The sequence below is a fragment of the Manacus vitellinus genome, unplaced genomic scaffold, assembly GCF_001715985.3.
Source record: "Manacus vitellinus isolate BGI_N305 unplaced genomic scaffold, ASM171598v3 scaffold_21_pilon, whole genome shotgun sequence".
NCBI lineage: Eukaryota > Metazoa > Chordata > Aves > Passeriformes > Pipridae > Manacus > Manacus vitellinus.
In genome coordinates, this window is record NW_021939546.1 from 2,547,187 (window position 1) to 2,574,002 (window position 26,816).

The following is a 26,816-nucleotide window of genomic DNA, read 5'->3' on the forward strand; positions in this document are numbered from 1 at the left end:
CGCGGGCTGCGGCCCGGCCTTCCCAGGGACTGGCACCACCGAACCCGGCCCGGGGAGGCGAAGTCTCGCCCCCGCTCCCGTTTTTTGAGTCCTGGCTTTTGTAAGTGAAACCTTGTCTTCACGAAAAAATAGTTTTCAGATAGACCGTGAAAATATAAGCTGGGGATGAATTTTTTAGGAAGCCGTCTAGAAAAAGAAAAAAGGCTGTTTATTAAAAGAGCTAGTTTGTATAAACGAATACTGAGATGCAACTATGCGATAGCACCAAAGCATCACAAAGGGAGTATTTGAAAACCTTGAGTAGAGTAGCATAACTTAATAGCAGTAATCAAGCAAATCAGGACAAAACGGTCTCTACTTTTAGTAATTTCCATTATTTTAACATCTCTCATCATGATTTTTGAATGTCCACTAAGAAAAGAAAGTACCTTTGATATGAGCTAGGACTTGGAAAACAGATTTACATTGTCGCATCATTGGCAGCAACTTAGTATACCCAGCTTAAAAATTATCCTGGTCATTCAATAAAGTAATTTACTTCATAATCCAAATAGAAGTAGTGTTTGGCTGAATTTGATAAAGTCAGAGGAAATCCTATGGCATTATGACAAGAAGTGAATTCCAGAAAAGGGAAATAACTGTAACAATCAGAGCAATCTTGCTTACATGCCGGTCAAATTCCAGGAATTAAAACCAAAACAAAACCCACGCTGTGCAAAGTTCCAATTGTACCTTTTATCCTGATAAGAACAGGGCTTGAAAGCTATTGTGTGTATATGTTTCCTTTTATTCAATCATTTTACCTCTTTCAGCTTTTATTGTCTCACTTATACGTGGATATAAGCGTTTGCATATAAAACCTATATGGCAAGTTTGTTTCCATTTCTTAAAATTAGTGTTACTTGTATATAGAAGTCACACAAGTCTCTTTCAATGCTCAGTACTAAATGGTCTGATGAGAGCTGATTACAGTCATATAAGAACTGATTATGATTCCTTGTGGTATCAATTTAGCATTTGTGAAAAGACAGCAACATCAGAGATTTTAAATTTGGATGTACAGATGCAATTATTTCAGTTCATAGCTTCCATTGGCACTAAGTTTCAGCAGTTCCTGTGGGTGGAGTTCCACAAAAACGGATGCCAAAATACTGAAAGTAGTGGTGCTTGACCATAAGGCAGAAGAACCACCTCAGGTGAGATGTACCCCAATAATGCCTTGGGAGAGTGGTATATTCAGGCTGAAATGGTCAGTCACCAACATGGTCTAGCTCTTCCCAAATCAAACTACTGCTAATTCGTCCCTGAAACTTGCAGCCTGTTGCTGCCCATGACATGTGAGCCTCACATGCCAGGGAGGAAGGTGCTGCTTTCTGTGTTACATTGACTGGCATCCTTGACACTCTGCTTTTCCTCCAGAAAATGATTAAATACCTCTTTTTTCTAACCCAACCTGGATGGAAGAGGAAGGAGACTCCCATCCTTTAAGCCCCCATGGGTTAGAGTGCTGTTGCAGGATTTGGAATACCTACTTTTAATTGCTGCTTTCTTGAGGAGCCCCAAACAGAATGGTACTACTCCTTAGGAAAATGCCTTAGTAGCCAGTACTTTCACCATTAGCAGATGGGCTGCTTGGCATATGTGGGGCACTGGATCTGGTTTTTCAGTTCTCACTTTTAACATCCTTCCTCTTTTCATGAATGCTAAGCAGACAGAATGTGAGTGAGAGGGATAAAATTACTCTTCAGACTAATGACTGCTGCACTTATTCAAGAGAAAGATCTGTTCTACTGAATGTTTACATATTTCATATAAAACTCTAGCTTGGATAACTTTTTCCCCATTTTATCCTTTCATGTAAAAATAAATTCAGTTATTGGATCACATAGAACTCTATGCTTCCTGAATTCCATGGTATTCTACTGCTCTTAAAACACTACTGAATTACTCTCTTTCTTGACATTCTCTTTCTCTGCATGCTGTAGGCCAATTACATACTGTTCAGGACAAACTCTGGAATTTCTTTTTGGCATCCTAGAAGGAACAGACATTCAAGTATTAACTTAATAATCTTGGAGATTGCTGTTACCATTTTAGGATATTACCAAAGGCAGGCTGTCTGCCCTGTCTTTATTGGAAGCTTCAATACGTGGTTCTAGTAGGAAATGCCGTCCCTCTCTACAACTGCTTTCCAGAGCCGAAAACATGACTGTCAGGGATTTGAGTTAGGGATAAACTGATATATCTGGCTTAGGTAAGGAAAGCCATACCTAGCACACAGGCTTAGTTACAAGCCAGATACTGACATGGAGAGTGCTGAAGGTATATTCAAAGAATGCCCAGTGTGTAGAGATACCCAAACTCACTGTGATAAGCTGCAAGGACTGAGGAGCTGTGCTGCAGGAACACTGCCTGTGCTGCAGGTAGCTGCCTTCAGAAGTGCAGGGTAGACAGCAGTGATGGTTACTTGTAAAAGTACTGGAACCATAAGATTGTCAGGCTGAAAAATTGTCTCGGGCCAAAAAAGAAATTAAAGCATGTCATGTCCCTGATCTCTGACAATTAAGAAGAGACCAATACACCAGCAGGTGTGGTGAACACCATATTTTGCGTACTATCTGATCTTCAGCCTTGCTTATAACATGTCCAAAAAGACCTTTTACAGCATTGTACTGTTGGATACAAACAGACACTGAAACATTCCTTCCTAGAAATAGAATTCATATAGAAAACCCCAACCAACCAACCAACCAAAATTATATTAATATAAAGATTTATAGTATAATTAAAATAAAATATTTTTATATAGAGAATAATAGCTTATAACTGAAATGATTCTTGGGTGAATCCCAGTACTGTTTGCTAACTGTATGGGAAGGTGGTGTTTGAACCAAAGGCTTTGGAGTGAAAGATTTGAAAAAGGCAATCCCAGAAATGCCTTCTTAAGCCAGTTTATATCCTGTGAAAACACTGTAAATGAAACAAACACATTTTGGTAGCCCATCTAATGTCAATAATGTAGTGCCCATGTTGGAATTCATACTTATTTAGTTCTATAATACACTGAGGTTTATGGCTCATATGTCACTATGTGTATATACACTACTTCTCTTCCCACTCATGAATATGTAACTGCAGCATATATTTGCATAAAACATATGTTTTATTAACATTTATGTATTTATAGTCTTTTAATGCAGTATAACAGTGGGAAGTTAAGAGTTCTGGCAATGTATTACCAGTCACAACTCTGCAGAACTCCACCTAATACTTTGAAGAATATTAGGAATCCTGGAACCAGATTTTCAAGATAAATGTGTGTAAATTTGATTTAACATTTATTAATGTACAGAAAAGACATATAAAAATAAAAGGAGTAGAATACACAATTTTAAATAAACTTATTAAATTTTACCTCTATTTATTAAGCAAATTTCGTTTTACTGGAATAGATAAGGACATTTATTTGTGTGTGAGTCTATAGATTCTTTGCCAACATTAACAACTGTGAGCTTAGCTTGATAATAACCAGACAAAGATTATTAAAAAAAAAAAAAATCAGTTGTTCCAGCTGCCTGGCCTGTGTACAATCAGGCTTTCATGAAAAATCTGGGGACTGGTTTGACAGAACCAGAAAGCAGCTGTTCTCAACAGCACACTTCCGCTCAGAAACTACAGCTGAGTGAGAATTAATGCTTCTTTTCACATTAGTGCACTCTTTCAATGGTCTTCGTGGCAGCTGTTGCTGTGCTTCCCCTAACACTCAAACTGGAGTTGTACTAGGACTGCACACAACAACTGACAGAACATTCAGTAGGCAAAAGTCCTGAAATTTCAGGGAACTGGTCTAGGTAAATCATATGTTGTTTTTATGGTCCTTGTCCTTTCAATATCGTAGTTCCTGGAACAGGAAGATAATACTTTGGTCCTACATCCCAGCTGTCTATCTCAGAAGAAGTTGTCTATCTTATACTTGGAGGAGCTGGCCTCTGTGGAAATAGAAATAAACTTTTGGAGTTTCTTCCTTTTACTATGCAATAAGAGATTAATGACTGGAGGTATGTTTGCAGCTTTACCACTTCGCTAATAATTACTGTGAGAAAGTAATTTTATACATGGTACTACAATTTCTCCACATGTGGCATAGGAATAATTAAACTTACCTTCTTCATGGAACATCATGAAGTCTGTGTAGGAAGCTGGAAGCTGAAATTATTTTAAGAATATTGGGAAGACATTGAGGAACATAGCTTATATGGTTTTACATCAAGTATCACATCTTTTATATCTAGTTTGAACTGGCATGTGGCAGTTGTCAGCCACTGAGATTACAGCCCACATAGCTTTTCAACAGATATACTGTTTATATATACAGTCATGGAAATCCAACAGTCTTACCCTGTCGTTTTCCACATGCTTTTCAGGAAGCACAACAGAGCAAAGTTTTTCTGTTTTTTGCAGAGGTGTTTGGGGGAGTGCTGAATCCTGCATTACTTGAACTGACTTCTTCAGAGCATTTACTATCAAGAGAGCTCCATAAACTTCAGCTCTTAATTAAAATAAGTCTTCCACTTGCTCCTAAAGTAAAAGTCAGCCTTAATTACTAAATTCAACCTCCGACTATTCATATTTGATTGTACTTTCAAAAATGCTTTTATAACAAGGTCAGAGCATCCTAAAAAGAGATGCTTTGACCTATTTTTGGAACATTTGGGAAATCTGGAAATGTTGTTGGAGCCCACTAGATGTCACTGCCACCACACAATAGACTACTGCAGAAATGTTGCCGTCACCGTCTTTGCAGGATACATACTTCTGTGTAAGGCAGCAAGTGTCTAAGAATTGCTGGGAGAAATAAGTTGTGGTCGGTATTGCACCCAGCAGTGCATACAGGGATGAGGAAGGAACAGTGTATTAAAAGGGTCACAGCAAATCTGCAGCTTTTGTGATAGCAGGCTATTGCCAAAATTAACCAAGGAACAAATAAAGACATTGGAGTCTTGAATTTCTGACATGGAAATGAAAGGTTCAGTTATACCTTTAGAGCAGATGAAGTCATGAGCAGTGACAAACACTGAACAGAGTTCTTGGAGTATCTAAAGAAGCTTCTCTCCACCATATCTCTTTTAATAAGGCCTGTAATTATGTCACTGTGGAAGTGTGTGTCATATTTGCTCTAAAAATTTTCCACTCTGTGGATTATTCCACTGTCATTAAAATGTGGGCTTGAGGACTGAAACTTGTAATTCGTTCTTTGTTTGCCATATGCAGGGTGCAATGCTACTTATCATGCTAATTAGCCCTCACCGATGGATAGTTCGTGCTTTATATTTTATAAACGATCACCAAATTTTTAGAAAATTGCAACAATTTATTCTTTTCTTTTAAAAATAAGTCAATCTTATATCAAGTTCTGCCTGAGGTGACTAAAAAATACCAAAGCCACCGCTCATAACTGCAGTGCCAAAGCAAAGGTGTGTTGGAGATGGTGAATTCTCAGTTCCAGGCTCTGGGTCCTATAGAGAACAAAGCGTTAGGCCTTCTGCACGAGCAAAGACAAAATATCCCTTCGAATTCAGGTACAACTCTAGAATGGATGATGGAGTGATTTCATGTCTGCTGGTATTACAGAGGCTGACATTTAGCATTATATTTTATTTTTATTACTGGGCGCACATGACTAGATAATATTCTCCAAAGAGTGTATAAAGTGAATAACTGCTCTCTGAAATTCCATTGCCAGCAAAGAAGAAAATACAAACACACTGGCACATTTAAAAATTATGCCAAACGATATGTTTTATTTTGATTTTGATTTTTTGTCTCAAGCTTTCTTTTAATATAAGTTGCTAATGCTGATATTTACTTGGCACATTAAAAAGTAACATTTCTCTCAGTACGACTTTTTCTAAACAAAACTTGCAAATTATAATTGCATATGGTTATATGTGTCTATGTACATGTCTCTATGTATGTACATATGCGTCTGTACAAGCGATCATATTTATATTACATGATCATTCTGTTTTGCACACTTCATTATCTGAAAGTGATCTTTCCATACATCTATAGCAGTGTCTCAGATATTCACCGAAGTGCCACCTCAGGTGTCAATAGTGCTTTCCCCTGTGATGTGATGCAAGAGTAATTGGTTCATTCTTCAGCAGAACGTGTTATTTAAAAATACGTGGCTTTTTTATAATATTTGACAATGTATTGCCAAAAAAAAACAGCTTCATATACAGTCAGGTTACATGAATAATTGGTGTTTAGCCTCCGACAAAAAAGTGTAAAAATTAATGGAGAAAGAAATGAACTAGAGGGTCCAAAGCTCCCCAGAGGTCTCCCCGTTTCTTGTCCATCTGGGTCTGACAGTCCCCTGCTGTGCGCGCACGGACACCGCCACCAGCCGGTGACGGCACAGCCGCTTCCCGAGGCACCTGTGAATCCCAACCGCACGCACCGCTTCTCTCGGGGAAGGGGGATGCCGCCTCCCCAGGCCCGCGGAGATCGCCGTCCCTAAGCGGGAGCGGTGGATGTTTTCGGGGAGCGTCGGGCAAGGCCGGCTCGGGGAGGGCGCCGCCGCCTCCCGCCGAGAGGGGCCGGCACGGCAACGGCAACGGCGAACGGCAACGGGCAACTGGCACGGCTGCGGCGCGTTACTGCGGCAACGGCTCCCGGCGGGAGACCGCGGTGAGGGGCGGCGGGCGCAGGTGGGACGCCGGGGACGGGGAGTGACCCGCCGGAGGGGCGCTGAGGGAGGCACTGCCCCACAGGAGCCGTGCTCCTGTGAGGGGGCACTCCCACACCAACATGCTGAGGGTGCTGAGGGGCACTGCCCCACAGGAGCCGTGCTGAGGGGCACTGTCCCACAGGAGCCGTGCTGAGGGGCACTGTCCCACAGGAGCCGTCCCGCGGGAGAGGTGCTGAGGGGGCGCTGCTCAGCGGGAGGGGTCCTGAAGGAGGGGTCACCCTGGGACACCCCAGGAGCAGGAGCCGCAGGCGGTGGGTACAGGGGCGTTTGACGAGGAGAGAGAGCCCGAGTCTGGGCTCGGGGCGGGGGCCGGCGTTGGGTGTCCTGTGCCCCAGCGCCTCACCTTCTGTGCCGGGATCCGTGCAGGTGGGAACTCGCAGCTGCGAGTTTTACTACCTCCTTGCGTTCAGTTTTCTACCATGGAGGGATTTGATTTCTGTGTACCAAGTGTGTGAATTCAGTGCTGCCTAAGTGATTGCAAATTATGAATAGCAATATGTGCAAGATTTCAGTTGCATTGGCTGTGTTACATCTCTAGTGTGTTTGGGGTTTACTTGGTCTGGTACACTGGTCCCACTGCAGTGGAAACAACCTGGGATGCCAATAATGTTTTAGTTATTGATTCAAAGAACACCAATATATGTTAACATATACTGTCTTGTTATACAGCATTAAAACAAAATGTCATCATCATCACAATCATCCTCGTGTTTACCTGTACATGACTGTACTTCTCCTTTAGTGGACTTTGATCCTCAGGAAAAGTTTATTCTTCCTCATGCTTCTGAGGCAAGTTCATTCTGTTCCTATTAGGCTTGATATTTTAAATTCTATTTACTTTGTTAACAATATTCAAAATAATCTTCCTGGCTTTAGAGGGGAAGTAAGTGATATTTCAAAAAATGAGTCACACTGCTGGACACAGCAACAGTATACTGAAACCGTGTAAAAAATCGTATTTGTTCTTTTCTGCTTACACAGATAATATATGATAAATGAAGCACGATGTTTAATCTTCCAAGATGCTGTTTTCACAGGAAGTAATTAAATTCAAGAACTTAGTTTTGTTTATATAGCCAAGAAAAAGCTACAGAGTTGCACTGTGTTACACAAGTTGAGTTCTGCTGGGAAATGTAAGCCTGTAATAAAACAAGACGTGTGCATGCACACACACACGTATATATATAAATTAAAAAAAAAATTAGATGTTTGGAGTGTACTTATTTGCCTTAAGACAACAGGTGGAAGCAGAGCAGTCTGCATTCTGATTCTGTGAGAAGTGATCATTTTAGTTGGGAACTCCCCGAATTCTGTTATTCATTTTCTCAACTGTGTGAAGGAGAATATGGAGGTAAGAATATAAACCTTTAGTCTGACAAATTGTTTTGATGGAGATGCACCTGGCACAGGCTGAGCACAGGAGAAATGGTGGGTGGAGAAGGCAATGCAATCCACTTCTGAAAAAATAATGAGTAGTCAGTGGAGCACTGAGTACCCAGACAACTTTGATCATGGTGAGAGCATCAGTCGTGCTGGTGTGTGAGGGGAGAGGCAAAAGAGAGACATTTGGAGAAGGAGTGAGGGTCCTTAATAAGGAAGGAGGGGGGAATGGGATGCATTTAGGTGGTAGGCCTGATACATGGCTCGGGACTTGCCATGACATGGGCAGCATCATTTTCCTGAGCAGCCCTGCCTGGTGAAGAGCTTTGCCAAACTGTGAAAAGAGGAAAGCCATTACCACCTCCAAATTGGAAGAAGTCTGCTGTGAAAAATAACACTGATGTCTGAGCAGGTCTTGGCCTTCACCTTCATTGGAGGTAAACTGTTTGCCTTTGCCTTGTAGATGAGGTGTGTTCTGTGAGCAAACAGTTTGAGGGTACATCCTGTGATATCACAGGCTTTTACCCTTCTTGGAAATCCTAAATGATTCTTTGACCTTTAAAATTTCTCCTGAAGGGTTCTCCTGAAGAGCTGACTTATTTTATGTTGATATGCTTGAATTAACAAGATCAGTGACCTAACTGTAAGTAAACTAAATGTTATGTAATTATGAGGGCCATTTTAGGGAAAAACATATGTACTACTGGGAGAAACAGGAAAACTCTGTTCACTGATTCAGCCATATAAAAAAGGTTATCATAGAACTACAAAAGCCATCCAAGATAAAAAATATTTTACTGATCAAAGCAAAGAATCTGACAGTTTAGAACATCACCTAGGAAAATATGTAAGGCATAAACATAGAATCAATGCAAATGTATGTTTTTTACACAAGTGTGAAAGAAACATTTAGTCTTGTTATTTTCTTTAATAGATGTATTGGGAAGATTTGTTTGTTTGTTTGTTATTTCCTGGGCACCAAGAAAGTTCCTAAGAATTTGGAAGGAATTTGGCAAACTATGTATGTTAAAACAGGAGGTGGATCAGATTGAATTTCTGTATAACAGTAGAGTCATATGGAACTCAGTGGAGTGAAGAATGTAGATTTCTTTTAAAATTAAATGTGATTTGCCATTGCTGACTTTCTTAACTCTCTTTCAGAAGCTAATGAAAATGGATGCTTATTCTGAACATTATTTTTTAATTTTGAAGAAAATATTCTTGATTTTCAGGTTTTCATAGACAGTACTAGTTTTCTTACAGCATGAGGCTTTTTGTTGATCATTCAACAAAAAGACAGAAAGTTCATAAAGAACAAACTGTGGGGAAGACAATTTCATAAGAATGGAAAGACGGTATGAGTGATTTAGGTTTCTGGTCACTTCTCAATTCTGAGAAGTCTTCTAAGTACTTCCATTTTTGCTGATAAATTACTATGCTGTCACAAAACAGTATTTCTGTTTATATATTAATTTTTGTTTTGCTGATAGCAAATCTGACTCACTTTAGTCAGGAAAGGTTAGGACTGCTACTGAATACAATATTTATAAGCTTGCAGTACATGCAGAGGTTGAAATCCGGATGCAGAATTGAAGTCCATGGACTGACTTTACAGATAGGCATGGGATTGAGATTACAGAACATTATGAGGAATTACATGCAGGACAGGATAAAATGAAGGAGTTGTAGTAAAACTTTTGATTCTGAGGCTTCCAGCTTGAGTCAGTTTTTATCCTCCCATTAGTGAAATTGAAATGGAATTTACAATCTGAAAGTCACACAAGTCTATTTCTTTTAAATGGGAAATTACACAACACACACACACAGCTGGGCAATTTGAAACAGCAAGTTTAGTTGACAATATGACAGGCACATAAATTCTTTTGAATTTCTAGTAAGAGCTAATGTAGATTGATTTTTGTGATCTTCCATCCTATACTTTCTGGTTCAATCTTCAAATTCTCCTATCTAACTGAGGTTCCTGAAAGGCTTTAGTACTTATTATTACTCCTTGAAACATTGCAAGTTCTACAAATACTTTTACCATTTGACTATATGTGCTTAAATAACACTTATTTATGACATTTAAAGCTCTTTTAGCTAAAATTAAGAAAGAAATAGGTGTATGGAATAAACATAGTTTGTTTCCTTCAGCTACAAAGTTCTGTGCACAAAATAAATTGAATCTTAAAGGTTTAAGTTTGTGAATATTCAAGCTTTTATATTCATGTGTACCAGATTTGAAAATGTAGCAAATGATATGTAACCAACTTAAAACTACTGAAAAAATGCTAAATCAGTTATAATCAGAGGTAATTTTTAATGTTTTCTGTGTTGCAGTTAAACAGTGAAATCATTGACACTTTGATACAGAAGCTAAGTGAAAATGAAACTCAAAATACAGTAAGTAAATTAAAATTTTATTTTTTTATTCTATCCCATACATCTGAAATTGGCTACATCACAGGGTCATACTATTTCCAGTAACAGTGGCAAAGTTGGAATATTTGTGGTTTACCGTGACAAAATGGAATCTTAGTTTTACAGCTGAAATGTTCATCAGTATGCTTTATTGCTGCATTATTGTGTACAGACATTAAAACACTTTCTTTGTTGTTTTTTTTTTCCATGAAGAATCTCAGGAAAAAAATACTTGAAAGAGAGAAACAGATTAAAGAACTTTCATCCATGCTTCAGTGTGAAAAAGTGAGTGGTCGGTTCTGTTGGAATGTTTTCTTCCAAAATACTAGATTCTTAATTAAAAATTTAAATTTTGAGAAAAGCAATTATTTCAAAGATCTATGAAAAAAGTAAAATACTGAAAGATGTTTCCTACAGAAATATCTTAAGACCATCAAGACTGTATCCAATCCTAGTAAGGATACAGGTTATCCTTAACACTAATGTCCCAAGGTTCAGGGAAGGGCACACATCCAGACTAGTGGGGCTTTTGACCTCTCATATACTGATTTGCAATAGTTCTGTAAAAAAAGCACTTATAGGGAAGTATTATGGAGTAAACTAAACAGATGTTGTTCACAGTTAGGCATGTCCTTGTCTTTATCTTGAAGTGGAGGAGCACATTTTCATTGAAACATCCTTTTGCTTGAAAATAGAAATGCTGAACAGAAAAGCCTATAAAGATACTGAAGACCACAATGCCAGCAGACCTCAGTGTTGGTGGGATCTGTGTAGCATGCCTTGGTCTGACTAGAGATCTATCTAATGTTGAACAATTTAGGGTACCCAGCATCTGAAGGAATAAATGATTTTTTATACTCCTTCTTATGTTATCTTCAATAAATGGTATTTTCATCAATATTTGATTGAATCTGAGTCTGCCTTTCTGGTATCTATAATGAACACTTGCATGGGAGCATGCAATGCTTTTTTGGTCTATACTGTTAATATGACAATTTTCTACCTGATTACTTCTTATTTAGAATGAGCCAAAGGAATCAAGGTGGAAGAAATTTTATAGAATCATCTGACCTGAGTTCTGATGACAAAAGTTGCCTCTTCCATTATGATATATGTAATGCCCTAAAATTACAGTTTAAATTAAATGTATCAATACTTTTAATAGCAGATGGTGGTCTCTGGAATTTAATGAAGATCAGGTCTAATTAGTCAGAGTACAGTTGATCAGTGTAGCTTAATTTTAGTCATCCTGCTAGCTAGATTTGTGTTCATGCTTCCAGGCCTTATTCATACTACTTAAAGTCAGATTAAATATGAAGCATCAATTATACATACAGTGTTTCAAGTTTGTGATTTCTGATTATTATTAATACTAATAGTAACAAGCTACTGCTTGTAAATATACTTGTAGAGCATGTTTTATCTTTTCCAGCTTTTGAGGACATTCGAAAGTCAGTTCGAAAATATGTCAAAGTAGAAACAATATAGAGAGCATCATACAGCATATCTCCATAGGCCAATAGATTTGTGTTTATTTCTCTTTCTTAGATCAATACACAGAAAGGAAACCACCTGTCAAGATCAGTGAAGGAAGTACAAGCTCACCTGCAGTGTCAGATTCAAAGAAAAGAAGCAGAAAATGATGAATTAAAAGTAAAAATACAGGTCAAAAGATTTTTACTTGTGTTCCAGTTTATTGGAAAAAAATAGCAAAACTTTATTGTGTTCAGATTTGAAATCAAATTTTTGGTAAAAGAAAAATCCTGAACAGTAAAAATCATATGTATTTATAATTTGCACAGTCTGCCTGACCCCGTTATCTGAATTGCAATGTTTTGTTTTGGTTTTTTTTTTATTCTTTTCTCAACTTGTGTACATAAGCAGTTCTGGCAAAGCAAAGTTTAACAAATGTAGAAGTGTTTGTACTCACTTAACTGTGCTATCTGGAAGACAGGTATTGATCCTGAGACAGTCTCAATATAGTCAAAAGAAAGAGATAGGCAAGTCCTGTTTCTGTTCTAATATAGGGATGATGAACCACACCCTGTTTTCATTGTCTATGAAGGAATCAATAAATCTCTTAATACTAACTGAAAGTGAAACACTTAAGACTAATACCTAATCTCTCTTTGTTTAAGGTAGGTTAAATTATTTCCATTTTTTATTCTAGAAAGCAAGAGTCAAATTTGGGCATTTGAATCAGTTGCTGGCTTTAGAAAAAGACAAGGAAGACATCATGTGTGAGAGGCTAGAGCTGTATGTGGCCTCAAATTTCAGTATTTGAAACCTGTCAAGAACATAGGCATGAATGAGAAAACATTGGCTAAAATAATGTATTTCTAATTTCCAAACTTCTTTTACTACCGTATATCCCCTATTAATTGTGTCATTTGAAGTTATTAAGCAACCTATATCAACTCAATTTCAAGTCACACATGTCTATTTCTGCATAAATACCGCATTTTCTTCTAAATAAAAATTGCTTTCTTGTTCCATCTAATACAATTATAGAATTTCAATGATATTGACATTAAAGTAAAATTCATATACAGCTGTACTTTCATTCAATCTTTATTTAAAGGTTTTGTTTGCTTTCAGAAACTGCTGAAATCGGTGGCTAGCTTTAATCCTGGTGATGATTTTATCAATATCTAGACAAAGCTTGCAAAAGTTTAGCATTACCCTTAGGAATTTATTTCTCAATTTAAATTTACCGCAGTCCCTGACTAATGCCCAAAGCAGTTATTCTTAGTGTGATTGTGACCCCCTGTGGTTATAACAGGGGATAACATTTGTTTACCTATACCAACAGTTAAAAAATCCATACATAGACTCAGATTTTCTATTTCTGTATTTATTGAGGGTGTTCATCTGCCACCCCATCAAGTCACATCTTTTTTTATTAGATGCCCTGTAAGCATTTATAGAGGAAAACTACTTCCTTCATATTTGCGGGGTTTTTTATAATTTTATATTTGAAGTAGTACTTCTACTTTTTGGTGAATGCCAGTACCTGAGACCATTTTTTGCCTGGAAAACCACATACATTTTGCATTGATTGTGTAAAAGTTTCGAGGCCATTAGCAGGACTATACTCAGAAATACCCTCTTGTGCATAATATGCATATTTTATTGCAACTGGCAAAGTGTATCTTGAATAAGGCTGGCACATTAACATAGTCAGTAGCTAAGTAGTAGGTCTTTATTCTTGTAGAACATAATTTAGTATCAGACCTAGACTACAATGAAGGAAACAAATGCAGAAGTAATTCTTACAATTAGGATATTTATCACTGATTTAAGAAAATTATTTACACCGGTGGAAGAATAATAAGTGATATGAATGGGATTTACACTTGCCTTTATTAAAGTCATTGTCCACTGGTAGTTTGGTCATTTTCATGTGGATTTGAGATTCTCCTTGAAGCAGCATCTAGTATGGCTTTTATTGTACATCATCATGTAGTGTTCTAACGCCCATTGTTTTTTTTCATTCATATTTATGTGGTATGTAGATGAAAAATACAAAAGTCACGAAGTTAGAGAGGCCAGCTTCCTGAAATGAATGGGATCAGTACACTGCCTTCATCAGAGTGATATGAAAGTTTAGTTAGTCAGAAATAACAGCAATAGAGAAGATAGTATAATGGCAGTTGTAGAACTCAGCTCTCATCTTGACTGCTTTGTACATGTTTGATAATTAAATGCATTAAAATACATTTAATGTGAATGTATTTTATTTCTTGAGTGCTGCAAAATCAAGCACTCAGGAAATGATATTTAGAAGTTGCCCTTAAAATGTGTGATTTACCACTGTGGTTAAGCTTCATCATAGCCTGTTTTAATTATCTTTAAACAACTGTCTGCTGTGGATAAGGCAGTACTAAATCTATTCTTTTTGCATTTTCTGCTTCACTAAGAAATCATTTCTTCACTAAACAAATCCATTTTATTGATAGAGTGGGGGCATTTTGTGCATGGAAAAAATTCAGAGATCTTGCAAGAAGGTAGTATATTGTCATCTAATCAGAACATATCATAATACATATATTCAAGAAAAGACCCAGCCTATCCTACCTTCTTGACTTTAAAAAAAGCTAAATCCAAGATATTAGCTTTCATATTAAAATTTCATATACAGTCATACAACCTATCTCCAGACCTGTAGTGTGTGTGTCACTATGGATATCAGTGCATATCACTGGTAGCATCATTAAGGTGATCTGCTTTACAGAAATCAGTCTCTAGGAATGACAAAACAATGTTACTTTCCCACTCATAAATGGGTTTAACATCCATGTCGTGCCTTCTACATTGAAATTCTGCATTCATTTCCAAGAGCACACAATGATGTTTAGATTATCTTTTGCCTTACTCTTTGCTTCTGCACCTTCTCAGCCTCTTCTCCAGATCTTTGTAATGAGTTTCCCAATATGTATTTTCTTTTGTCTACTGCTGTATGTATCTCAACTAGCTAATTGTATCAACCACCACATTTGAGATACAAAGATTTTGTGGAAACATATTATATATGTAACTGCTATTCCTGATTATATCACAAAAATATCTGTGGGGTTTAGAATTTGAAGAGTTGATGTCTAGTTCTGTTGCAGAATCTAGAAAACAAAATAGCAAAGTGGAAACATCAAGTTGGTGAATACAAGCACCAGAAGTCAGCCTTAAAGGAAACAAGTGAACAAAACAAGATTGCTCTGAAAAAAGCAGTGAGGTCCCAGAAACAAAGAGCTCAATTCTTTGAAGAAGCTGCAAAAAATGTAACCTCCAAAATAAGAGAACATGTGAGTGACTCTGCAGTAAGCGATGTTGTGCTGTACTGTTTAAACTGAACAACTGGAAGACTTGCACCTGTGGCAAACAGAAAAAGTTGTTTGGTCATGCTGTGCTTGTATCTCTTTTATTTTGTTGCTCATTGGTTAAGAAAAGGGTTGCTATAAGTGACATGCAAACTTAGTATTCACTGCCTTTGTTTTGTTAAAATTTAGCGATTGTCTTAAGTCACGAGGTTGTACACTTCAAACTGTAGTAAGAGGAGTCTCATCAGCTTTTGGTCAAACCTCTCTTGGTCTTCCTGTTAGTCGTTTATGGATAAGTACCAACTAACTCAGAACAATATGGGTAGTTTTGTTTATTTTACTTTGAGAAAAGACAAAATTTACATTGCTTTGTACAAGGGAGATCCAATAAAGGCATCTTATATTAAATAGCTCTCGTGTTCAAAAAAATTTGTAGAATTAAATGGCATTCTTCTGTTACATAATTTATGACTTCTACATTCTCTAGGAAGTCAAATTGAGTGAGATATGGTCCACTGCTGATGTCTGGAAAAACCAGCATGATAGAATGCTTGAAGAAAAGACAATGTTAGAAATTCAAACAGAAGATCTTAAAAAGTAAGTTGGACTGTTGATCTATTTTGTTTTTGTTTCTGTAGTCATGTAGTGTTGATATTTATTAGTGCAGTACTCAGCGTTGACAATGTAAATGAGCTTATTAATATTCTAAAATTCTGAGCAGAATTTAGAAGTTGGAAATAAGAACAAATTTAAGATTTTTAGCCCTCTCTCTGCAGCATTTCCCTTCTTTTAAATCTTTATGTTCCTTACTGGTAAAGGGGAATATTCTTTCCCCTGCATACTTCTGATTAGCCTGAACTTGCTAGTAGCTACTATGCTGCCTTTGTATAACCACTGATTTATTAACTGATTCAACAGCTTGAGTGTTAACCCTTGTGTCTACCACAGTATAGAAGAACATTCTTGGGGTTCTAGTTTCTACTTCAGACTGATGATACTAAAATTATTTCAGCTCCACTAATGTCTCACCTGACCAGAGGATAGAGAAGGTTTCCTCTCAGGCATCCATTTGAGCAGTTTATTCATGTAAGGAAAAGCAGCACAAAATTATTAAACCTTATTCCAACTGTGCAGTCAAATCTTAATGTACTCATAGGAAGGATACGCAATTTTCTTCGGCAGATAGTGACAAATCTTTTTTTACCTTTTCTGTTAATAGAAATTTTGGCTATAATTCAAACAAGCCAAAGGAACTGGGAGGTGCCTTCATTCTAGGTCTCAGACGATGTTTATTTTACAAAGAACTTGATTCATTCTCAAATACTGAACAGAAGTGCAGGTGCACAACATCAGTCCAGAAATCTCTCTAGCCCACTGTTGGTCCAGTGTATATAAGATGGCATGCATCTATGAAAGAACAAGAAAAGTGATGCATTTATGATACTTCTCTCAAATACTCATTCTGCTTCTGGCTGGTTTTTTGCTGGTTTTATTTCAGCTGAAAGTATAAGTCTTTGCTTGAAATGTACCATTCTAACAAGACTTGTTCTACTAAGCAGTGTATGACTGACTAAACGGCAAAACAAATTTTGTTAACTTTATTAACATGAAAAGAAAAAGTGAGGCTGTAAGACCCCAGCCATGAAAACTCCTCAACCAGGAGTTTTACTACTAAAAATATTCATAAGGCTCCAAAAGAACACCCACTGAACTTTTGCAGAGCCTTCAGTTCTTTAACACCTTGAAATAGCACAAAGAGAAAACATTGCACACGTTTTCTCAGGAGACACTTTTACTGATAAATATGGGTGAAAATACGGATCTTGGCAAAAGTTTAAAAGGTAACATACAACCAAAACAAAGCATTCCACCAAAGCTATGACTTGGCACTTGCTAACCCACACAACCTAGCAAAATCCAACCCGGTGCTTTTAAGTTACCCAAAATATTAAGAAAGCAGTAAAGAAAGAAAAAGAGAGAAAGGGGATTAAGAGAAGAATGAGGGAAAAACAGCTACTGTCAGAGAGTCCTATGGAAGTGGAGCTTTATATGGTGGAGGTTGGCCCCAGAACAGAGAAACAGAAACCATGTACTGCTGTATTTATGTGTTCTGGCCCCTGTGGCCACCTCCTCCCAGGCAGGACTTCCAGCTCACTGGCCACTCTGGGGCTCCAGGCCGGAGTGAGGGGTGGTGTAGCCAGTCAGAGGCTGGGGTAGGGATTCCAGAGGGTGTGGTGTGGGTGTGCTTCCAGACTGACCTTTTGATTGACAGCTGCTCTGGAGCTGCACATGAGGTAGGGTGTTCTACGTAATTAATTCATTTAAAATTGAACTAGGACCATTTCCTTGGAATAGAAACTGTCTTCCTTTGGGGAATTTCTTATTTTAGTAGATACTCCTTTCTTTGAATACTTAAATGCATTCTCCCCTTTATATATATATATTATATATATATATAAAAAATAAAAGCAATGAAGGTTTTATTGAATTAATGAATGTGTTGAGGTTCAAGCTGATTTTCATAGTGAGAGTTTTGGAAACATTGTATATTATACAGAAGTTCTTGCCTGTTTAACAAGTCAGATCACAAGCCTGTTGGAAGAATTGGAAAGAAGGAAGGAATGGAGAAGAAACTCAGAGGAGGAAATTCTCAGAAAGCTAAATTCTGGTAACTCTGAAAATGAAAAGATTTACCTTGAAAATGAAAAATTAAAGGTGAGACCATTAGAAATCATGGTTGAATGGCTCTACATTTCTGATACATAATGAACTAACCACGTTAATTCCCTTTGGACGTTCTGTGTAGAGATCCCTAACCTGCAGAATAAATTTTGTCATCCATTTTTTATAGTAAGTGTAAATGAGACATTGAAAATATTTCAGTGGTAGTTTATGGCAAAGCAAGGAACAGGGTTGTCTGATGATCCATCTGCATAACAAGGATGCTATTTATTTTACTGTCAGTAGCTACACAATTGCTTAATTAGAAAGTGTACTTTTATTCATGTAAGGAAAAGCAGCACAAAGTTATTAAACCTTATTCAAACTATGCAGTCAAATCTTAATGTACTCATATGAAGTATGAGTTTGTAAAACTTTCTTTCAAATTAAAGAACTGAGTTTACCTTAATTATTAATTTCAACTTCTAAAGAGTTGACAGGTTATGCATTGAATTTATCCTCCAAGGTAAATGTTCTTGTTAACTGACAAATGAACTGTGGACTACCATTTTTGTTTGACAGGATAAATAATGGTGTCACTCTTTCTAATGCCTGCAGGTCACTTGCTAGTAAAATCATATTGTATACTGTTATTTTAATAACACTATTGAAATTTTTATATTTTCTATGTTTTAATCAAGGCTTTCATTGCTACATTGGAGAAAAGTACTGTTTCTGTTGAACATGAGCTGCTACATCTGCAGGAAAAGGCAAAGCTGCAGGAAAATCTCGTTGAACAGCATAAAAATGAGGTGACTAGCATGTTTGAAATCTTCAAGTGTGTTTTTTTAAATTTGTTAGCAGTTTCAAGGAAATAATAAAGGTTTTGTTTGTAATAGACCAGATTTGTTGTCATGGTGATTGTATTATTGTCGTAACATTGAGTATGATAGAAGAGAGTGCTATTACAAACCACATCAAAGAGTAGTCCCCACACTGTTACTAGTACACATAATCCTTACTGAACTGTGTGAAGCCCAGTGAAAGCTCATTTAAGCCAACAGAGCTAATTGCATACTGCTTAGAGAAGATCTGCTTCCTAAAAAGCAGGTTAGCAACCCAGTACACTGTATATTTTAGAAGTTAAGTTTGAATCTGATGTCTTCAGTGGACATATCCAATGATATTTTACCTCTGCTGGGTCATATCTTTATCAGTATACCAGTATTGAATTAAGTTCAAGAAATTCAAGTTGATTCAAGAAATATATATTATGTGAGCCTTTTTTTTTAAATAGGTAAATCCACATTGATAATACCAGCAAAACAAATAAACTGAACTTAAAATGGGCTTTTTATCAATTCCTTTTTTTTTTTCATTTGGCTTTATTCACAGAGAAATATGTATATATTTCAGATATATTTCAAATATATTTCTGCTATTGTATAGACGTCATTTCACCGTCATTCTTCATATATTTCTTTTTTAAAATCATCGACAAGGGAAAAGACATGATATAAAATCTAAGTACAGCCAGTGAACCTTGGCTGTGAAATGCATCATCATAGTTAAAGTTGTTGCCAGGTTTAAGATGGGAGATGTAGTTCCATGTAACAGCCAGCCTTAAGCAGTGAGTGAAGTGAAATTCCCCGCTCATAGCTGTAGTGACTCCAGGTGAAAGTGTTGATGATACTTATTATCTGAGGAGAGAAATGTGAGTCATGCTGGCTGCTTCTGTAGCACAACTGCAGCTCATTCTCCATTGTTGATAACACAATATTGATACGACAGTGCTCTTTACATGATTACCCTTTTATACTTGCTGTGGGGAGTAGGATAATGAAAATAAATAACTTCACTAATGACAAATATTAAGATACTGTTTAGAAATCAAAAGTTTTCCTTTACACTTCACACTAATGATTCTATCTTTTCTGCATTTAAAAGAAAGACCTTGCAAATATATGAGAAAAATATATGTTGTCCTAGGTACAAAAGCTACAAATAGCAGCAGAGGAATTGAAATCTAGGTATGAAAGAGTCTTAAATGAAAACAAAAAAATAACAGAAAACAAATGCTTGGAAGAAGATAAGGTAAGTTTTACAGTAATAAAGCATGTTTCCAAACAATTCTGTAGCACACTGATCTTTCCTACATTATTGTAATCCACTTATTAGAAGTCACAAGGTACTATCTCCTGTTTTTAAACAAGAAGAGTTTTACTGGCCGCTCTCTGGAGCTGGTGGTTTTTTGGATACCACACAATTGCAAACAGGGGAGAAATGTTTCCTGGAGCAGTGACTAAGGAGTTGGGCTGCTATTTCAGAATTCCAGCATTCTTTTATCACTTTCAAAAATGTGATTTGTTGTTGGTGATTTTGAAACTAGACTTCTCAACAGAACAGCTGTGAAAGTTCTGTATGGAAGCAAACCTAGTATAAGGCTGCTTTTTTTTTTTTTAGCTGTTAAAACTGAGAATCAATACAGAGGTGAGTTTTAAGTTTTTTGGCAGATGGAGCTAAATACTGGAACACAGTTACTACGTTCTTAAACATCTGAAAAAGATACAAAATTGGTATGAAAATCACTTTCCGCAGTTCCATGACTCATAAAAATACATATTCTTTTAAGCAATAAAGCTGAGACAGGGACAGGCTTTGCCTGCAATGTTCTGTTTCAGAATACAGAATTAGTCCTCACAGAGAAGCATCTTAGGTGTTCATTTTATTTCATACTAACTTTATTTTTCCATGATGGAAATTTAGAATGCAGAAAAATATTTTCTCATCTCACAAATAATATTTACACACCACTGTATGTGGCTTCAGATGCCATGAGGTGCTGCTTTCTTTTCAAATACTACAATAGTTGTATGGTCAGAATTTTTTCTGTAAGCTACTTAGTGTGTCTGTATGCCATCTCCCAAAATGTATTTCTATAAAAATAAAATCCAGGTTTGGGAATTGCATAATTTTGTTCACTGTGTTACTGAGTCTTTAAGGAAATGTAGTCAGAGATGGGAATTTCTCCAATGGTTAACTTGTATCTTTGTCAGTATTTTATAAAACAGGTGTATTATGCAATTTGTGTAGAATTTCAGCTTTATTACTTACATGGAAATCCATAAAGTACTACAACAATAAATTTATGATTTTACACTTACATTTTTCTCCTGTGATGCTACTATGCAGGTGAGGGACAAAACGGAGGCTGAGTTAAAGGAGTTAGAACATGTTTGTGACTTACTGAAAGCAGCTGAGGAAAAGCAACAAACACTTATGTTCTGAAAAAGGATCCATGCACAGAAATGCAAAACCCTTAGGAAGCTGCAGGTTCAGGTGGTTAGAACATGCTGATTTTTAAAGATAAATGAGAAAATTATGTGGAAAAAGTCTCTGGGACTTTTTTTCCTGTTAGCATGTGTGACAGTTGTCAGCTTCCTTTGTCATTTGCTTCATAAATCAAAAGCTTCTTCTGTAGAAATAACACAATGCAAATAAAACTGTTGCCAACTGTATTCATGTGAATTCATTATGTCACAAGAGTAGTTACTTTCAGAGTGAGCATATTCTTGATCTTTTTGAATGCTTATGTCCTGAGATGCATTGAAGAATTCTTCCCTGGAAATAAACATGCAAATCTAGTTATTGTTTGTGTATAGTGAAATAATTTAATCCTACCTTTGTTTTTAATAATTAATTCATAAACCATACAATATTTAATCTGATAAATTACATTGTTGATGTATTTTAATTATTACATTATTTTAGTTGATTAAATATTTTTAAAACATGCTTTAATAGGATAATTTCTATTTTTGGCTGTATTTAACATAATGCTTGTATTTTCTTCAAAGTCTGAGTATGAATTTTCTTCAGCTTTTTTTTCCCGTGACATCAGTTTCAATGGCAGGGTAAGTTTAGGGTTTTTTCTTATTCTCTTCTGTGTGTGGTTTTTTGGTTTTTGTTTGTTTTTTTTTTTAATGAGCTTTTGAGTTAGATGAGGATACTCTGCTAACACAAATAACAAAGGTTTTTGAATCAGTAGGATGGGAAAGGGGCTTAACCTTCTTCCTGTGTCAGTGGGAAAACTTCAGCTGAAGCACAGTGAGCCTCTGTGTTCCTATAGATTTCATATGTTTATAAAAATCATAGCTCTTGATTTTGTTCTAAATTTCATGTCAAGATGATCTTTACAACATCAGCTTTGGTTCTTGTTTGCCTCATTTTAAATAATTCTTCCAGGAATGCTCATAAACTTATAAATCCATAATTGCTTAGTGAACTACTTAGGCAACAATGAATTTCGGGGTGCAAAATTAATACATCATGTAAAATGATGTATGTCATTTCAATCTAACTACATTTTCCTGAAAAAGTGCAAAAGAACCTCTTAAGTATAGTGAAGTAATTGGGCATATAATCACTAGACTGGTGGAACAGTAATTAAATTTCAGCATTAGGTCTTGGTGATGTCCTTTAAAGATTCTGACTCTCGAGCCTATGACCAGAATTTAGGAAAATTCCTTTTGAAGCAATTGCACCATGTACAGAAACACTCTTCTGAGTTTCAGGGGAACTGGTTTCTGCTACTACCAGTCTGCCAGCTGAACAGCCTGTGATTCACACGAACAAAATCAGGCAGAGTAGCTCAAGTTGTTGGATGGGACTGCTTGAGGTAATCCAGTGAATGATGGTGGCTGTCCCTTTAAATAATGGTACCAGAGGGCTCTTGGTGTGGCTGTTTATTGTTAATCTGCTGTTGATGGGGGGTAGCAAGAACAATAATCTCATCGCTAATGAGATGTTCTGAGATTTAAAAGAAAACACGTAAAAAAAGTTTAGCCCTCTGCATGCTGAGCAAGGGAAAATAGTTTGACTTCTTGCTTTCTTCAGCTTCTGCTGCTGATATACCTCCTTTCATGAACCTGGTTGTCTTTTTTATAATCACTTCTTTCCAAAATTCTTTGCCCATGCTACATTGTTTTTCTGCAATAACCATACATATATATGCAGTATTATTTTTATGTTTTCTGTGACTCTAGTGTGAGGGAGCTTTTTTTTTGCTGGGAGGTAGACCTGACCAACTCCTAATACCTAAGGCTGCATGAGCAGCATATGAAGTTTTTCAGGACTTCATTTTGTTACATAGCAGGCTTTCAATCTTAACATGTTCACACAAACTTTTAGTCTGCTACTTTGGCTGTACTTTATTTGTTTTAAATACAAGATAATATTTACTTGAATATAATATGGCCTTTATCTGAATATAGTATAACATTTATCTGAAATTTCAGTTAAATTGTTTGATTGGATTTTAATAGGCAAGCTTACTTTAGTCTAGCAAGATCCTGCATATAGGTCTCTTCAACTAGAAACAAATTATCCTTTTCACAGGATGACAATAATGTAACTTCTATGGGCAGTCTTTCCTTAGAAGAAGAGAACTGTAACATTCAGAGGAAATATGAAGCTCTTAAAAGGTAACCTTTAAAAAATCTGATGGAAATTAATTCCTACACTTTTCTGTTATAGTGAATTATATATAATGCATTAATCTGTTTTGTGTGAAGGCAATTGGGAAAGATGGAATTTCAGAATGAAGAACTTGCTTGTCAGCTCAGAACACAAGATCAGAGTCTTCAGTGCAGTAAATTGAAGCTTGAAGAGAAAATTGCAGAATATAATGCATTAACCAGACAACTTGAATCTGCTTTGGAAAAAGGGAGAAAAATGGTATTGGTGATTTAATACATCTCTCAATCTTGTTTGCCACTTTCTATTTAAAAACAGCATTAAAAACAAATGTGTTTGAGAAAAAATGATGGGACAAGATAAGCCTAATCTTGCTTTTTATTTTCTTTGGAATAGGAACCCCACAAGAACTTTGGTATTGAAATCCTTCTCTTTTTAAAGGAAGAATTTGCATGCTTTCAATATTAAGTTCAGTTTTGTCATTTGTAGAAAGGATGCAAACAGTAAACCAAATGCAAGAGGAAGTGTGGAAATTTACATTGCGGTGAATTATATTAGTTTAGTCAGAAAATATGTATGAAGTTGTAATTTCAGATGAATCATGTTGAAATAAACTATCTGATTTTTTTCAATACTCTCTGAAGATATTTATTTGGTTTTGAAAGAATTACAAGTTTGGCTTAACTTAAAAATGAGTTTAAAACAGGTTCCCCTCCCAATAATATTGCATTTTTTTTCAAATCAAAACATCTTTCAAATTTAACCAGAATATTTCTCAGGTTTATTTAATTTCTGTGCATGGGAAACAAGTAAAGTATTAGATGAAATAGAACTATTAATGCTATATAAGAAAATAATTTAATTTGGGCTTTAAGAAAGAGTAAATATATATAATTTCTCTCTCATTACTTTTATAGGTAGCTGAAGAACAGGAAAAAATATCATACAAAGAACAAGCCTTTCAGACAAAACTGCTAGTTCTTGAAACTAAAGTGAGAGAGGGGAAAGAAGAAAAAAAACAACTCCTCTGCATATTTCACCATGTGAGTAAATAATACTGTTTGTGACTTAAGAAATTACTTACCACATCACCATTTACAGAAATTCCTTTAACTGAAAACACACTACTAATACAATTGATACACTCTTTCCAGAACAGCAAATTAATTCAACTTGACAACATACTTTGTACATTGACATCTCCCATTGACTTAACAGATGTCCATAATAGTTCTGAGATGCTAGGAATCTTTCATGATAAAAATTCAGAAAGTTAGTTTTTATGTTCCAAGGCCTTTTTGGATTACAAAACTATTCAAACATGTTCAGTTTGCTCCTTACTTAACACAAATAAAAGCTTCAATGTTTTGAGGCCTTTTTTATCACCTTTGGTTTTGCAGAGCCTCTTAAAACTTTTACAAGTAAGTAAGGCTACAAAATTAAGTACCAGTTGTCTTAGATTATTATTTTGATTAATTTACATTTTATTTTTAAGTTGCTTTGTATTTCTCCTTTTTTACCAGAATGAAAAGCACCATGAAATATGTTTGAAAGAGCTGGAGAACAGCCTGCAGAAGTCAGAGAACAAGAACCAGAGCATCCAGCATTATGTGCAGTTTTTGAAAGCTGCATACATAACAATGTTTGGCTGAACTCTTTAACCTATTTTAAAGTGAAGAAACTTTTCAAGATTTGGCTCTAAGGAAAAGCTGGAACAAAAGCTTATTGCGGTCTTATAGTATTTTGCAGGATTGAGTACTCTAATGTTAGTTCTTCCCTAGGAAAATGTCTGTTGTGGGCAGGGAGAAGCAGGTCAGTCATTACTGTATGTCCTACTGGCTGGTCATATAGGAAGTGGACTTGGTATTACTGATATAAACAATTGTACTATTCATGGCACAGAAGTGAAAAGGCAGACTGCATGACAGCAGTGGCAGGAGTGTAAGTGTGGGGTATGCACACAAAGTTCTACACTGGTCTGTGAATTTACTACCTTATGTTAGGTTCTGTGCTGTAAAATCTTACATGTGTCCTTTTAGTCCATAGTAAATGCAGGTGATCACAGGCTATCTTTCAAATCACATGGAGGAAGAAAACACCCATGGACTAGTTGCGCAGTAATCTGCATATTTTAAATATCCGGAATTATATAGTGTTTATCAGTCATTACACTTCTGTTACTGTAGAAACCTAGTTGCCTGAGAAAATGACATCTAACCTATTAAGACAGGCAAAAATTTAGAGCATTATGTTCCCTTCCTTTCTTTTTCTTGTAGTTTAGCACCAATATGTCATGAACTGCTGCACTGCATGGGAGAGTTGCCACCACGAGGCTGTCCTGTCCAACCTTTTTTGCCCTACATTCCATAATGCTGAGGAATATACTGAAGTAATATTTTGCAAATATAAGTAGGAAAGTATTGTAAATGCATATATAGTTTAAGCTCTGAATGTGCTGATATAACCTTTCATGGTGACACAGGTCCAGTAAGATATTTAAGTATTTGTATTTGAGCTCAAGAGCTGCAGTTGAGTAAGACTGAATTGTGCCTCAGGTTAAACACATGTAAATATTCAACTGATATAGGGATGATTCAGAAACCAGTTCTGATTTTGGTTTTAATTCTAAATTCTACTTGGTTTTATAGATATATAGCGTGATACGTTTTTGGAAAAGTAGTGCATTCAGTTAAACATATGTAATTTACAACGTCTAATTAATAATTCATATTTTTGGACAGAAAACATAAGTTAGTTCATGCATGGACAATACCTGTTCTATTTCATTTTTAGTTATTCGTAATGTGTTGAACATTGATGTTTTTTCTTTTCTGTCTTTTGCAAAAGCTTATCCATCCTAACAAATACTAACATACTAATGATCTGCTTGTGTGCACTGTTAAATGTGGAGAGGGGGGTTGCATTACACACACACAGAAATATTTGTATTCATTTTGTTCTGCTTGTGCTACTTATAAAATATCAAAACATTTTTGAAAATCATCATGTATAAAGGAAAGATTTTAGAAATAAATGGTTCAATCCAGTCTATGACTGGTTTTCAAAAGGTCATCATGAAAAACCGAACACTTTTCATTGCTACATGATACAGCGATGTACAGTAACTTTATTTCAGCCTATCTTTTGCTATTCAGGAAATTAGATAGTTTTTTCATTTTTAGTTCGTGCTGTTTGGTTTTTATGGCTCTCCATTACCCTTTTGTTTGTTTGTTTGTTTGGGGTTTTTTTGCATGGTAGAAATAGAGCTGCTAGTCACAAAGATCACTAGATTTTTCTCAGTTTCTTTTTGA

The 26,816-nt window shown here is 36.2% G+C and overlaps 2 protein-coding genes across 2 annotated transcripts in view; one reads left to right on the forward strand and one right to left on the reverse strand.

Moving 5' to 3' along the window:
* The window catches only part of SH3GLB1 (SH3 domain containing GRB2 like, endophilin B1), a 29,781-nt gene extending 23,219 nt beyond the window's left edge, over window positions 1-6,562 (reverse strand). Inside the window, exon 1 of the mRNA XM_018072162.2 lies at window positions 6,380-6,562. The gene's annotated coding sequence lies outside the window, so the exon portion shown is untranslated. The remainder of the gene's footprint in view (window positions 1-6,379) is intronic.
* A 467-nt stretch (window positions 6,563-7,029) lies between these two features.
* ODF2L (outer dense fiber of sperm tails 2 like) lies at window positions 7,030-26,162 on the forward strand. Its single transcript, XM_018072365.2, has 15 exons — window positions 7,030-7,543; window positions 10,475-10,537; window positions 10,769-10,840; window positions 12,104-12,220; window positions 15,169-15,354; window positions 15,857-15,966; window positions 17,949-18,084; window positions 18,732-18,842; window positions 20,020-20,124; window positions 20,494-20,520; window positions 21,888-21,944; window positions 23,428-23,513; window positions 23,604-23,766; window positions 24,423-24,548; window positions 25,029-26,162. Exons 1-15 carry the CDS (start codon window positions 7,436-7,438, stop codon window positions 25,155-25,157), a joined length of 1,596 nt encoding a protein of 531 aa, XP_017927854.1. The 5' UTR covers window positions 7,030-7,435; the 3' UTR covers window positions 25,158-26,162.
* Window positions 26,163-26,816: the final 654 nt, after the last annotated feature.